Source organism: Eurosta solidaginis, chromosome 1 (assembly GCF_040869045.1).
Source record: "Eurosta solidaginis isolate ZX-2024a chromosome 1, ASM4086904v1, whole genome shotgun sequence".
NCBI lineage: Eukaryota > Metazoa > Arthropoda > Insecta > Diptera > Tephritidae > Eurosta > Eurosta solidaginis.
This window is the reverse complement of record NC_090319.1, coordinates 121586931-121603002: the sequence shown is the minus strand read 5'-3', so window position 1 is coordinate 121603002 and position 16072 is coordinate 121586931. Positions and strand designations below refer to the sequence as shown.

Below are 16072 nucleotides of genomic sequence, written 5' to 3'. Positions count from 1 at the left end.
TGTGCTACCGCGAGCTACAACAGTACATTTTAGTGATTGGTTGACATCACTTGCCAATGTCATTTGTTCCACTCAGCACAAAACATATGAGTGTAAACGTCTTCTCGACGCATCAGTGGCCAAGAGGTGGGCCGAAATAAAATCTCATCACTTATGTTTTGTCTGCCTTAATGCAGTTCACTCCTCACGTGTCTGCAGACAACGAAAGGTTTGCGGAATCGATGGATGCAATCGAATGCACAACAAATTGCTGCATGAATCCCAGCCAGTGCAATCATCATCGTCAACAAAGAAGACCGTTCAATCCACATCAACTCAGCCATCGCCGCCAAAACAAGTGCCACCAGTACAAGTAAATCATCAGCCAAATGATCCATCAGCTTCAGTGCTTAGTTGTACCGCCGATTCAAAAGAAGGTAAGCTGCTCTTTCGTATTTTGTCAGTCATAGTATAAGGCAGGCAACGACACGTGAACACGTATGCCCTATTGGACGAAGGCCCGTCTATCACCATGCTTGAGAGTACACTAGCTGAAGAGCTAGAATTGCGCGGACAACCCCACAACCTCAATGTCCAATGGTTCGATGGTCATGCCGTGCAAGAGCTAACAAATTTAGTTGACGTTTGTATCAGCGGTGCAGGTATGTCAAAGAAACACAAAATGAAAAACGTGCACGTTGTAAAAAATCTTCAGTTGCCATCACAAAAAACCTTAGCCGTTACGATTTAATATGTGATAAGAAACGAATGCGGCCGTTACCAGTGCAGCCACAATCCAGTGTAGTACCGAGACTACTTATAGGCATTAACTATTGCCACTTGGGTATTGCATCCAAAAATATTGCAATGCGAAAGAACGGTCCGTATGCTGCGAATACGGAGCTAGGGTGGATAGTGTTTGGGCCATCAAGGAACACAACGCCTACGCCAGCCACATGCCTTATAATGAGCATTAATCCTGATGAAGCTCTCCATAACATGGTAGCCGATTTCTTCGAAACTGAGAGCTTCGGTGTTAGAGCTGCAAAGCGTGTTGAGAGGAATGCAGACGTCCGTGCCAGAGCCATGTTGGAAGCGACGACCCGCGGTATCGGTCCAAGGGTCGAAACTGGACTGTAATGGAAAGAAAACAACTTGCATCTGCCAGACAGCTACGATATTGCACTTAAAAGATTAGCGAGTGTAGAGAAACGGATGAATCGTGACACCAGCTTTGCCGCCGCATACAAGCTCATGATTTCATCGTATGTCGAAAAAGGTTATGCACGTAAACTTGAACATCCCGATGCCAACTTCACAATGCCACGCACCTGGTATTTGCCGCACTTCCCAGTGACGAACCCGAATAAACCGAACAAACTACTAATAGTTTTCGATGCCGCAGCCGAGGTCAAAGGTGTTTCATTGAATCGCTATTTATTGAAATGTCCTCAGGAATACAGATCATTGCCGTCAATCCTCTTCCACTTCCGTGAAGGAGCAGTGGGCGTATGCGGCGATGTTGATGATTGCTTTAGTACAGGGTAATTTTCATATCTACTTGTGACTATAGTCTTGAGATAGGCCAAACCGTGGATCAGGGTAACACTAGGATGTGTTTTTACATTATGGGTATCAAATTGAAGCTGTTGATGAGTGCATTTGTGCAGGGTAGTTTTCATACCTATAGGTGACTAGGGTCTCGAGATATAGGCCAAATCGTGGACCAGGGTAACACTAGGATGTGTTTTTACATTATGGGTATCAAATTGAAGCTGTTGATGTATGCTTTAGTACAGAGTAATTTATACCGCTGGCTGACTAGGGTCTCGAGATATAGGCCAAAACGTGGACCCGGATAACCCTAGAATGTGTGTGTAATATGGATATCAAATGAAAGCTGTTGCTCAGGGCATTAAAGTAATTTTCATTGTGATATTCAATTTAGTTGCATCAACCTGGCAAAACTGATAAATATGCATGCGAAGCCGAAAAAAGCATGAATTGATAATACCCACATACCTATTTATATACGTCCTATTCGATTTGCCTGAAATTTGGTATATAAATTTGCCTATATTAGTATTTACGATCCTTTTTTCGAAGAAGTAGACCAGAGACGGGCTGGGAATGAGAATATGACTTAGATAGGGACTGAGACTCGGAGTGGGACTGGGACTGGAATAAAATACATACCACCCTCTGGGACTGGCAATAAGGGATGAAGAAGAATGGGAAAAACTTGAGAGAAGAGAAAAGAGGGAAGGATAAGGATACTGAGAAAGAGATATAGTGAGACGAAAATAGAGATAGATGAAGCGAAAAAGACGGAGGGAGGAGTGAATAAAATGATTAAGAAGAAGTGAAGAGGGGAGGGCAGAGTTAGAGAGACCAAATTTAGGGCAGAACAACGTCTGACTGGTCTGCTAGTAAATCTTATAAAATAAAGTCGCTAAATGCCATGTATGCACATAACTTCACACAGACTGCTCCGATTTTAAAACGGTTTTTTTGCATTTGAAAGCTTAGCTACAGTTAATATAATTTGAAGATATATATTATAGGGGCGTGTCAAATTGCAAAAATGTAGTAAAAAATCATAAAATTTTTGTTTACACAGCTATAACTCATAAACGAATGGATGGATTTAAAAAATTATACTCTTCAGTAAAACTTTGAAATATTTACCTTCGATCTGCATCAAAAAATATAGCTGATTCCTTTCTTATATCAGCTAAATTGTTTAAACAAAAGTAACATTTTTAACAAAAAATGTGTTTGTGTGGTTGTTCGCTGTGAACTGTGCGCGCTAATTCCTTTTGAGTGAGGCATGATGCGACACATACGTACGTACATATATAGCATTCGCTGCGTTATTTAACTTCGGGCGTAGGTTTATAGGTATGTATGGATGTACATCACTACATCGTATAAAACAAAGTCGCTTTTTCTTTCCCTATTTTGATGCGCTTTTTTAAATAGGTAAAGAGTGATTGAAGAGGAAGGAACGGATGAACATATTTGGCTGAAAATTGGTGGAGGGGTAGCTTAGAACAAGGAGACAGACATAGGATAATTTTTATCCCGTTCTGTCTAGGGTCTTGAGATCAAAGTGGGCCTGGGTAATCCTAGGATATGTTTGTACAATATGGGTATCAGATGGAAGCTGTTTATGAGTACTTTGATACGGGGTATTTTTCGAACCCGTGGGTAACTAGGGTCTCGATATATAAGCGAAAACGTGGACTCGGGTACCCCTAGAATGTGTTTATAGAATATGGATAACAAATGAAAGCTGTTGATTAGTGCTTTAGTAGAGGGTAATTTGCATACCCCTGGGTGACTAGGGTCTCGAGATATAGGCCAAACTGTGGGCCGGTGTACCCCTAGACAAAGTTTATACAATATGAATATCAAATGAAAGCTGTTGATGAGTGCTTTAGTAAAGGGTAGTTTTCATACTTATTGGTGACTATTGTCTCGATATATAGGCCAAGACATGAACCCGGATACCCTTACAATGTGTGTAATATGTAGTCGCATCAACCTCGCAAAACTGATACATATGCATGCGAAGCCGAAATAAAGACATGAATTAATAATACCCACATACCTATTTACATACGTACTATTCGATTTGCCTGAAATTTGGTAAATAAATTTGCCTATGTTAGTATTTACGATCCTTTTTTCCGGGAAGTATACAAGAGACGGACTGGGACTGAGACTCGGAGTGGGACCGGGACTCGGAATGGGACTGGAACAAAATAGATACCACCCTCTTGGACTGGCAATAAATGATGAAGAAGAATGAGAAGAACTTGAGGTAAGAGAAAAGAGGGAAGGAGAAGGAGACTGAGAAAGAGATAGAGTGAGACGAAGATAGAGATAGATGAAGTGAAAAAGACGGAGGGAGTGAATAAAAGGGTTAAGAAAAAGTGAAGAAGGGGGGAGGGGAGATTAGTCGGAAAAGCTTATTATAATTTATGCAGATAGACCAAATTTAGGGCAGAACAATGTCTGGCGGGTCTGCTAGGTGTGCTATAAATTCCAAGTGTCTCGTTTGTCTAGGACTTCGTTCTGTTTTTGAATTTAAAGCAGTAGTCAAAGGTTTATGGTCCGTATAAACTGTAAATTGTCGTCCTTCCAAAAGATATCTGTTTTATAAATAAATGTTTATATTTAAGTAAAACGCCAATAGTTCCCTATCAAAAGCACTATACTTAATTTCAGTTGGAGAAAGTTTTTTAGAAACGAATGCAATGGGCTCAATTTTATTATTGTAATTTTGTTGTATAACGCCCCCAATCGCTGTATTAGATGCATCTACTGTTAAAGATAATTTAGCATATTTGTTAAAATGATTGAACAGTATCGTAGATGCAAATTTATCTTTAATGCATTCAAAAGCTTCATTCGAATTCTCGTCCCATACCAAAGTTTTGTCACGTTTCTTACTTACTTTGTTAATTAGATCATAAATTTTGTTTGTAAATTCTGCTAGTTTTGGAATGTATCTATGATAATAATTTACCATACCAATAAATTTCTGTGCCTGCTTAACTGATTTTGGACGTTCGAAATTGCGAATAGCTGATACCTTTTCATCGGAAGGTCGAATACCTGTTCCAGAAATGTTATGTCCTAAAAAATCTATATTTGTTACACCAAAAGTACATTTACTTGGTTTAATGTTTAAACCGTACTCTGTAAGGCGTTGAAAAAGGATACGTAAATCTTTTAAATGTTGTTCTTCGTCTTTACTTGCAATAGGTAAGTCGTCGATGTAAGCATATACAAAATCTAAGTCACCTACTACCTCATTTATGAATCTTTGAAAGGTTTGTGCAGAATTTCTAAGTCCGAAAGGCATTCCCATGAATTCAAACATACCGAAAGGAGTTGTGATAGCAGTTTTATAAATATCTTCTTCAGCCATAGGAATTTGGTGATATGCCCTAACTAAATCTAATTTTGGAAATATATTTTTATTACGAAGGTTCATATTAAAATCTTGAATGTGAGGTAAGGGATAACGATCAGGAACAGTTACAATATTCAATCTTCTAAAATCACCACATGGACGCCAATCATTCAACTCTTTTTTAGGTACAAGGTGAAGTGGTGATGCTACTGAAGAATTTGAAGGCCGACAAATGCCTGCTTTAACTAAGAAATCAAACTCCATTTTCGCCTGGGCTTAGAAAATGGAAGACTACCTTCTGTTACAAGTCGATGTATTGTTGTACGTTTAACAGGTTTAGTATAATCTGGCTCTGAAATAAGTGACGGAAACTCTTTTAATAATTTTGTAAATTTATTGTCAACCACAAATAATTTAGGAAAGGGAATATCACACAAGTAGGATACTGTATTAACTGAGAGATTGGTTAATGGATCTACTAAACGTTTATGTTTAATGTCTTTAAGGAGACCATATTTACAAAGAAAATCAGCGCCAATTATTGGCTTGGCTATATCCGCAATCAAAAATGTAAAGGGATATTCACGTCTTAAACCCAAATTCACGTTTAAAAGCCTTTTCCCGTAAGTGGCAATTGTTGAGCCATTAGCTGCAGTGAGAATTATGTCTGAACGATTCGTATGAGGAAATTTAGACGCGGGTAATACCGAAATTTCGGCTCCACTATCAATTAAAAAATTTTGTTTGTTTTCTCTATCAAAAATAAATAAGCGACGCGTCGAAAATCCTAAATTTCCGTTGTTCGTCGCTGCAACAACGGAAGAATTTAGTTTGTTGAATCTTTGTTTTTGTTACAAGAACAAAGTTGTTCACAACTTCTAGCATTATTTCCAAATTTGTTGTGAAATCTACACAACCAATTTGGATTATTACGCGAGTTAGAACGATGCCTAAAAGAATTTCTAAAATTATTCCTAGAATTAGAACGCGACCTAGATTTATTCCTATACACTTCTGTTTTAATTTCTGCTAACTCCAAAGAAAGTTTCTGAAAACTTTCACACATTAAAGAAGTGGTTTTAACTAGATTTTCAATAACTGAATTTTGAGCTTTTGTATCTGATATTGTATTTACTGAGAAAACTTCTTTTTTATTCATAACTTCAAAAATTTTATCCGCTAATTTTACTAATTCAATAATATTATTAGAACTTGAGCTAGCCAAAATTGCATTTAAATTTTTGGGAAGTTTTCTCAACCAAATTCTCTTTAAAATATTTTCACTAAAATTTGAACCGGCTAACAAAATTAATGACCGATAAAATTCAGAGGGCTTGCGATCACCCATTTCAGAATCATTTAAGATTTTGTCAAGCTTTGAATTTTCACTAAGAGAATGTCTTTCTATTAAAATTTTTTTGAGTTCACTAAACTTGTTAGTGAGGGGAGGGTTTTGGATAAAATCTAAAATTGTTACTATTACGTCTTGTGGAAGTACTGTTATAATGTGTTCGTGTTTGGTATTCTCTTGAGTTATATTTTTGGTGCTAAATTGTGTTTCAGCGTGTATAAACCACGCTTCTGGACAACTAGTCTAAAATTGTGGAAGTTTGACAGATGTAGCACAAATTTTAGAATTATTTTGATTTGCATATGGATTTACTAATTCTTCTTGAGAAGAATTATTCTGTAAATCAATAAGCGAATCATTTAAATTTTGTGTGATTGTAGAATTGTGTTTATTGTGTCGTGGAGAATGAAACATTTTAACTAAATTGAAGAAGGAGTTTTCAAATTTAAAAAAATATTAAATATCAGTATCAAAAAATATTTATATTTTATAATAACTGTTTAAATAAACAATATATATATATTTAATTTAGAACAAACCAACCTCAAAATTCTTCTTCCAAAATTTTATTCCCTTTTAAATTGTGTAATTGCTTTAAAATTGATTGATGAAATTTGACGATGGTTTTAATATTGTGCAATGGCTTTAAAATTGATTGATGAAATTGGACAATGTATTGTGCAATGGCTTTAAAATTGATTGATGTTTTTAAAGTTTATGTGTAAGAACGCTACGTAGAGCGTACAAAAGAAATAGATGCACTTTTTGTATAATTCGAACTCTGCTTGACTGTGACTTGGCTCACTGGGTACACGTGGCTAACGAAGCTCTAATTTAGTTCTTTAGGATGCGGTGCTTATTGTTTAATAAGTAAATGTCTGGCTATCGTTGCGTTTGGCTTCTGTGTTGTAAGCTTTTTAGGTGACCTTTGGTTGCCTTTATATTAAAACACTTTTCTTGTTATTGAATTCTTCCAACAGCACACTGCACTGGTTCAAGTTTTTCTTTTGTCAATTTACTACACTTTCATATTTTTCACTTGTCTCCGTCGAACTTCTAAGGTCGCGTTGGTATAATGGTTTTTGCTTTATGCCCGCTTTTTTTTACGGCTGGTGCTGCTTTATTGTTGCTGCCACCTTTTGTCTGCTTTTTGTTGTCTGTTTTGCTAATTTTCCTTCGATTAGATTTTGCTATGTTGGTGGTTGTGTGATATTCTTCAACTAGATGCTCAATGTAATCTGGCCGTGGTATACCTCCTTCTGGGGTTCGTTTTTTTAGATGTGTATGACTAGAAAACATCGGAAACTGCGATACTTTTTCTTTAAATTTTGTACATTTTTCTTTTTGTTTCACAAACTGGCAGGATCGCCAATGTAGTAATTGAAACCACGTTTTTATTTTATAACAAAACTTTAAATTATTTTTTTTAAAACGCCCAAAAGTATGCGTCAAATTCTTTTCAAATTTTTCACCATAATGATAATTTTTGAAAATTGAAAAATCAATATTGAAACTTAAAATATTGATAATACATTTAAAAATTACAAAGTTCAAAGTAACTAAAATACAAATTTAAATAAAAATAATAAGAACCCTACACTACGGATTGACAGCCAGCGATCTCGAAGCAGCAAAGGGCCTCCTACCCCGTATTGTTCAGCTGAAGCCTTCAATACAGAGATAAGACAAATTCGTAACCAGCAAAGTATATCCCGCCAAAGCTCTTTGCTACAACTGTCGCTATATCTTCATGAAGAAGGAGCCCTGCGCGTACATGGGGGCATCGATGCTGCTAGCTGGCTACCAATGGAAGTGAGACACCCTATAATATTGCCGCCTACACACGCATTTACAAAGCTAGTAATTTTGCATCATCATACAATCATGGGCCACCAAAACACAGAATCAACAATTTGTTCCATACGCCGTGTATACTGGGTACCACGCTTGAGAAGCCTTATACGAAGCGTTATAGCCAGCTGTGCAGTGTGTCGCCTTCGCAAGGCCGCCCCGATCCCACCGCTGATGGGACCCCTTCCCATTGACAGATTAACGCCATACGTGAGACCGTTCACATACACGGGCTTCGACTATTTCGGTCCTGTATACGTGACGGTTCGACGCAGTACCAAGAAGAGATGGTTGGCTCTCTTCACGTGCCCTACCATGCGTGCGGTGCATTTGGATATTGCTCTCGACCTAAGCACCGACTCCTGCATAACCGTTATCCGATCCGGTCAACGGAAAGAACTTCGTTGGCACTAACAATGAAGCCAAACGTTTCGACGAAGTATTCGACTGCAACCAAATACAAAGCGAGTTATCAAAACGAGGTGTCGAGTGGCTCTTAAATTCGCCGGTCAATCCGGCTGAAGGAGGAGCATGGGAACGCATGGTTCAGTCGGTGAAGAAAGTTTTGAAACAAACAATGAGAAAAGCCAAGCCAAGAGAGCACACCTTCCACAGTTTTTTGATTGTGACGGAAAATATCATAAATTCCCGCCCGCTTACGCACCAATAGACGCAAATCAAGAGCAGCCTTTAACTCGCAACGATTTCTTGTTGGGATCGGCGAATATCGCACATATTCCAGGAGAAGCCGATACTTGCGTTATTCGGCAACAATGGCGTATTGCTCGTCAAATCCGTGACCATTTCTGGAAGCGTTGGATAGCGGAGTATCTTCCCACTTTTAAACGTCGCGTGAAGTGGTGCCAACGGACGCATTCAATCCAAAGGGGAGATCTGGTATTCATACGTGATCCGACCGTGCCGCGAATAGAATGGTGCGGCGGTGTAGTGGAGGAACAATACCCAGGCCGAGATGGTGAAATTCGACAAGTCGACGTACGAACAACTGCAGGAGTGAAACGGCGAGCTGTGTCCACGCTGGCCGTTCTAGATATTTCTTATAATGAGTGAATCGAATGAATTCACGGGGGCGGGGATGTCACAAAACGCCCATCTACCGAACGAAGCTTATTTACCCTATCAACTACGATGACTGAATAAACGCCTGGCGACTCTAATTTCCATTTCTTTATTATTTCATGTTCTTTATATTCCATTTGAAGTTATTTTATACATACATGTCAACATACAAAGTACATATGTAAAACTGCCGCTATTTGAAATGGCAATCTGAATTCCACATAAATGTATGTACATAAAATTCTGCTGCTGTCAGTTTGATTCGACTCTGCAAATATACTTGCAAATCAATCGTTGGAAAGCAGCCGGTTCAATCACAGCAAAAATAAATCGTTCCGTTCCGTTTCGTTTATACTAAAATTTAGAGTGCTTATTTGCCAGTGATTTTATTTTTCGGGGCGCGTTAAATTTTGCTAGCCACAAGCCAACGATTACAGAACCTAAAGGTAAAATTTTTTCAGAAAAGAAAATGCAATTAATATAACCATAAAATCCGGAAATTTTTTGCTGTCCCGTACAAAGACATCTTTATTTGTGATTTTTCGTAAACATAAACTAATAGTTCATAAGCTGATTTCTATTTTTTATCTAAACATGTACTCACAATTTTATGCAATTTTCATCTGAAACAGTTATAGTTGGCATTAACTTAAGGTCCTGAAAATATTCGTACGATTTGTCCTGTATCAACCGTGAAATCCTCCTAATGGACTTACATAATTGCTTTAATAGTTTATTATTTAAAAATTTATGAAATGAATGATATTCTCCTAATGGACTTACATAATTGCCTTAATAGTTTAATATTTAAGAATTCATGCGCATAACGCCGGCTTGTAATAATTGATTATTCAATTATTGTGTTTGTTTAAGGGAAATTGAAAAGAAATAATTGAATATTCAAATATTAAAAGCCGGTAAGATCATGAATTTTCAAATATTAAGTGAAAATTGAACACATCAATTAACAAACAAACATAAATATGTAAAACTGAGCCCGAGTTTACCAAAAACTTCTTATTCGCAAATTAATATAGAGACAGAATGTCTCAATTGTGTTGTTAATGTAAAAATGAGATAAACTGAAATAAACAAGAAAACAAATACAAGCAGGATATCATAGTGGTTAAGACAATTGCAGTTTCACCGCGCGATTCTCGGTTCGAATTTCGGTGAAACCTTTGATAACATTACGAAATTGCCTGATGACGATTACGTGGGGTTTTCGAAATGGCCCATCGCAATATGCCAGTAAATGTTTCTTTCTTTTCAGTTTCTATTAAATAAACAAACTAATTGAATATTCAATTATTATAAGCCGGTGTTAAGCTCATGAACTCTTAAATATTATGCAAAAATTGAACACACCATTAAAGAAGCAAACATAAATATGTAAAACCAAGCACGAGTTTACCAAAAAGCTTCATATTCGCAATGAAATAGGAACTTTACAAAAACGAATCTATATAACACACAAATTAATATAGATACAGAATGTCTCAATTGTGTTAGTGTAAAAATGAGATAAACTGAAGTAAGCAAGAAAACAAATACAAGCAGGATAGCATAGTGGTCAAGGCAACTGCATTTTCACCGTGTGATGCGCGGTTCGAATCTCGGTGAAACCTTTGATAACATTACGAAGCTGCCTGATGATGATTACGTGGCGGTTTTCGAAATGGCACCATCGCAATATTCCAATAAATGTTTCATTCTTTTCAGTTTCTTTTAAATAAACATAAATATTGAATATTCAATTATTATAAGTCGGTGTTGAGGTCATGAATTCTTAAATATTAAATACAAATTGAACACACCATTAAATAAACGAACATTAATAGTTTAGTAATATAAACAAAAGTCAAGAAAAATTCCAGACAAACGAATTAACAAATATGGTGCAAATATCACTAAAGTTATTCAAAGCATCAGTTAAATTTTACAGATATTTGGGATGAGTGCTTACTTTTTCCCTTTCGAAAATTCCAGCTGCCGTTCCAGTCCTTCGCATATTCTAAGGATTTTATCATTTTCTTTCTCTATTCGGCGATGTTGAATGCGCAAGGATTTAAGTCGAGTTAAAGCTTGGCAATAATTATACTGTAACTCTTTCATCTCCTCCAAAACTTGATCTAAGAAAAGATATGTAAGGGTATACAAAAGAATACATTTTGAAAATATAAACTCAAGACTATTTAAACTGGAGTGACCATACACGAACTAACAAAAAATTATGCTTTTTCAGAAAACCATTTTCTTCCTTCCAGGCTTTAAGAGTCCTTACACATATAACTTAATAAGGGGGGGCAGACACACTTACTTGTAAGAATTTGCTGACACCACGCTTCAACCAACACAAGCAAAGCCAACGTAGGTAATTGACCGATATCATATTGCGTAAGCAGACAAAATGCAATCCATGGGAACTGCAGCGTAAGCGATATGATATGCGGACAAAATGCAAGTCGTGTGATTCGCCACGCAAGCGATAAAATATTATTTTGGCCAATCGTGGGAAGTGCAGTGTCAGCAATTATGAAATCACTTAGATTAATGTAGAAGCTTAGAGCTTAGTTTAAGTTAATGATAAAGTCAGTCTGTTTTTGACATTGAACGGAAATAAATGGTAAATATTATTAAGCGGACTAAACACTATTTTTATTTGGATCTTTACAGGTTGCAATGGGGCCGCGGGGCGGCCCCCAACTTTAACTTTTTGGAGCCCTAGTCCTTGGGCTCTTTAACTGGCGCCCGAGCAGGGACCCACTGGCAAGTGGGTCCTTCAAAAAGGACCTCCTTAAATGTGAGGTCCATAGTGATTAGTGACAAAGTGATAGTGATAGTGGAGTGCTAAGAAAAAAATAATAGAAATTTTACCGATAAAGGAATAAAAAAATATATAGAGAGGCAAGACCTCAGCTTAGATAACTTAAGGCTTGTACAGTCAATAACGAAAATACCAAAACCGAGATTCACCTTCGAGGGGACCCTCCGGTTATAACGATAGCTTAACTCTGCGATTCCCTTCGGGACCCTCCAGGGTATAAAAGCTCCTCTCCCCAGGAGAGGTAAAACGAATAATAAAAAAAACAAGTGAATAACAAAAAGTTGAGTGAAAAGTGATGCTACACGCAATAAATTACTACGTCCAATCCTAAAAGCCCTCAGAGGGCTATACAGGAATAATATCAAAAGAAGCGAGCCTGTGACCCCTAAGATCCTCTGGCGCGCGAATAAAATTCAACACGAAAATTGAAAAATTTTATAAGTGAATTATCCTACGGCCCCACTATTGCTATTCCAAGTGCACGTATAATCACACTGGCTGGGTGAGTCCGTATACCTATACTTCTAGGACGGACCTCACCATACCAAAGGTCGAAAAATGGTTAACGACTCCTGTGACCGTGTCATGTAGACAAAATTTTTTTTTGCAATATGCAACTTGCCGCTCCCTTCAGGATACGGCAAAAATTTCCTTCTGAAAAAGTTAACCCGAGCGTACACATAAGAACACACTTGGGCCGGCTTTAAAAGTTAACCCGAGCATACACATAAGAACACACTTGGGCCGGCTTATCCTTTTGTGGAGTTTCCAGGGTACACATCAGCACACACTGGAAACGGCCACTCGTTACTTGCGATACTTTCAGCGTACCCATAAGAACACGCTAAAGATTTGCAATATGTCCAGAGCATTGTGGAGCAACTGTGCCTTAGTAGGTTGCCTTCAATATGATTGTTGACGACTAAAAAGTAATGACACAGCCTCCCCTGACCAAAACCATATTTATTTAAAGACTAATGTACTGCGAAACGCCAACTTGGTACATGTCGCCGTTGCCATAAGAACACGGTAAAAGTTTCACAAATGTAACTAAAGTCCTTTTTTTCTTTGCAGGAAACTGTCAAAGTGTAAGGACAACCTTAAAACTAAAACAAAAAACAAACAAATCGTCTGTGCTATAAGGACTATCCCGTCAGGTGATCGCGAACGCCAGTAAGTAACACAAAAAAAAAATAAAAACAATTTTTAAAGAGCCACCGTGTGCCAAATTAAAATTTAAAAATATATTTTTTAATCTCAAACTAAATTTTTTTTTAATCTGAAATGGACGCTTTAGCCACGAAAGTTAATGAACTTAATGGGGGCATCAATGCTCTCCTCGAGCAGATTAGGCGGTTTGAGACACGCATGGGGGTATCGAAAGCAACGGTGTTGCTCTGAACTCTAGGCTAGGGGAAATTGAATGCAATAACGCGAGTTTAGAAAAAAATCTTGCCAGAATCTATGAGCGGTTGGGAAGAGTAGAACAAGGTGGCGTAAGAACGCAGACACAGGGGATATTGGCAGCGGTGCGAACACCACTGTCGGAGCAAGACCTAAAGGATATTGGCAGACTTCCCGACTGCGTGAGGGAGCTGCAAGTTTTTGAAGGCAGCCCTTCTCAATTCATCCCATGGGTTCACAGCGTTGAAGGAATTCTGTCGGACTACGATATCGTCAAGGAAAAGCCCCTGTATCGTGCCATCCTGCAACATATTAGGCAGAAAATCCGTGGCTTTGCCGATGCAGCACTGGTAGCGTATAATGTTTTCGATAGCGATTGGGTAGAAATAGAAAGGGTATTATCGCTGCATTACGCAGATAAAAGGCACATTAGGACTTTAGAGCACCAACTGAATCAGCTAGCTCAGAGAGGTTCAAAACTAGGTGATTTCTACGCAACGGTGAATCATCAGTTGTCTCTAATAGTGAACAAAATCAAGTGCGATGACTATAGCCAGGAAACCGTGTCGGTCCTTGTGGAAACATACCGTAACAGGGCACTCGATGTTTTCATACGGGGTCTCAGTCCAGAATTGTCGCGTATGCTTATAGTGCAGAAGCCAAAAACACTGCCAGAAGCGTACTCGGCCTGCCTTGACATCCAGAACCTAACGTTAAGGAACACAATAGTCCATGCAAACACTCCAAATAGAGTAGTTGTCCCCACCAATACCCTGTCGCAAGTTACTCAGATACCACCGTTACCTACCCGTTCACGGTCTACATACAACTGGACGAATCGGAACAATACTCAAGGGAATAGCCGGTCATCCTACAACAGATTCTAAGGCAATCAAGGGACGAACACCGCACCTCCTGGTAGACCCGCAGCCCCAAAACCTGCGGAAAGAATGGATGTCGACGACAGTGTTCAAACCAGACAGGTGAACTACATGAACCGACCGACGAATAACAACGCCTTCAAAAGGGGACCTACATCATCGATTGAAAAGATTCCCAAACAGCAGAGGCTCTACAACATGGAGGCCAACAGCGCAGATGTAGAAAGCGGACCTTCGGCGTATGCTGAATCGACAGAAGACAACTTCCGGCAGGTAAATTTTATGGCGGACGGGCCACCAGCCTATTTCATATGAGGACTACCGCGCAATCCAGTATACCCTATCTCACTTGTTTGACACCAAACAAAGTAGCCCTAAAGTTCTTAGTTGACACAGGGGCAAATAAAAATTTTATAAGACCTGAATTGGCAACTAATACAGTCCCAGTCAATCCACCCTTCTCAGTAACCACCGTAGCAGGACCTGTAGTAATAAACAAAAAAATCAGTTGGATATTTTTCCAAAATGCTGGTAACGAAGCTATGGTGACCTTTTACGCACTTCCTGGTTTAAGCTCGTTTGATGGGATAATAGGCAATGACACCCTCAAAGAACTGGGTGCCGTCATAGACGGGAAAAACATGTCCTTACAATAGATCCCAATATAAGAATTCCGCTCAAAAACAAAGTCGTAGGAAGCCTAATTTTTTTCGAAACTGACGATATACCCGACGGAATTCTCCCAAGCCTAAAAGCCATGATAGAAAAATATTCTCCTTTGTTCGGTCCACTTAACATCAAAATAAATATTAAAACCACAGTTCGAGCTGAGATAAAGACTACCACGAATGAGCCCATATACACGAAAAGTTACCCATATCCTGCAAACATGAGGGAAGAGGTAGAAAAACAAATTACTGAGTTGCTTGAAGAAGGAATTATACGACCATCCAAAAGCCCGTACAATTCTCCTATTTGGGTAGTTCCGAAAAAACCCAAATCCTCTGGTGAAAAGCAGTATAGAATGGTAGTGGACTTCAAACGTCTGAATGCAGTCACCGTGCCAGACGCCTATCCTATTCCAGATATTAATGCAACGCTGGCCAGTTTAGGGAACGCAAAATATTTCACGACTATAGATCTGACCTCAGGCTTTCACCAAATCACAATGAAAGAAACAGATATACCCAAAACAGCGTTTTCAACCATGAATGGAAAGTAAGAATTTCTGAGATTACCTTTTGGGTTAAAAAACGCTCCGGCTATATTCCAGCGAATGATTGATGACGTCCTTAAAGAGTATATAGGGAGGATATGCTACGTGTATATCGACGACATTATTGTCTTTGGAAAAAGTACCGACGAACATTTAGTAAATTTAGAGATAGTGTTTAAACAGCTTGCGGATGCTAATTTGAGAGTGAATTTGGAAAAAACTAAGTTTATGAGAACGGAAGTAGAATTTCTGGGATATGTAATAACATCCCACGGGATGAAGGCAGATCCTTCAAAGGTCCAAGGTATAGAGAACCTCTCACCCCCAGAAACGCTTAAGGAACTAAAAAGCTTTTTGGGAATGACGTCGTATTACCGAAAGTTCATTCGAGATTACGCTAAGGTTGCTAAACCCTTGACCAATCTCACACGCGGTGAGAATTCGCAGGTCAAGGCAAACCAATCTAGAAGAGTGCGTATCAAAATGAATTCCGAGGCCCTTCAGGCCTTCGATACCCTAAGAAAACTACTCGTTTTCTCAGATATTCTCGCATTTCCAG

At 38.5% G+C, this 16072-nt stretch overlaps 1 protein-coding gene across 3 annotated transcripts in view; it reads right to left on the bottom strand.

The window, feature by feature from the left end:
* Ccdc39 (Coiled-coil domain containing protein 39) overlaps nt 1-16072 on the bottom strand; it is a 622904-nt gene that overhangs the window by 40186 nt on the left and 566646 nt on the right. For all 3 annotated transcript variants that reach the window (XM_067759763.1, XM_067759764.1, XM_067759761.1), the window contains one exon: nt 11152-11317. In XM_067759763.1, coding sequence (XP_067615864.1) covers nt 11152-11317 — 166 coding nt within the window. The remainder of the gene's footprint in view (nt 1-11151; nt 11318-16072) is intronic.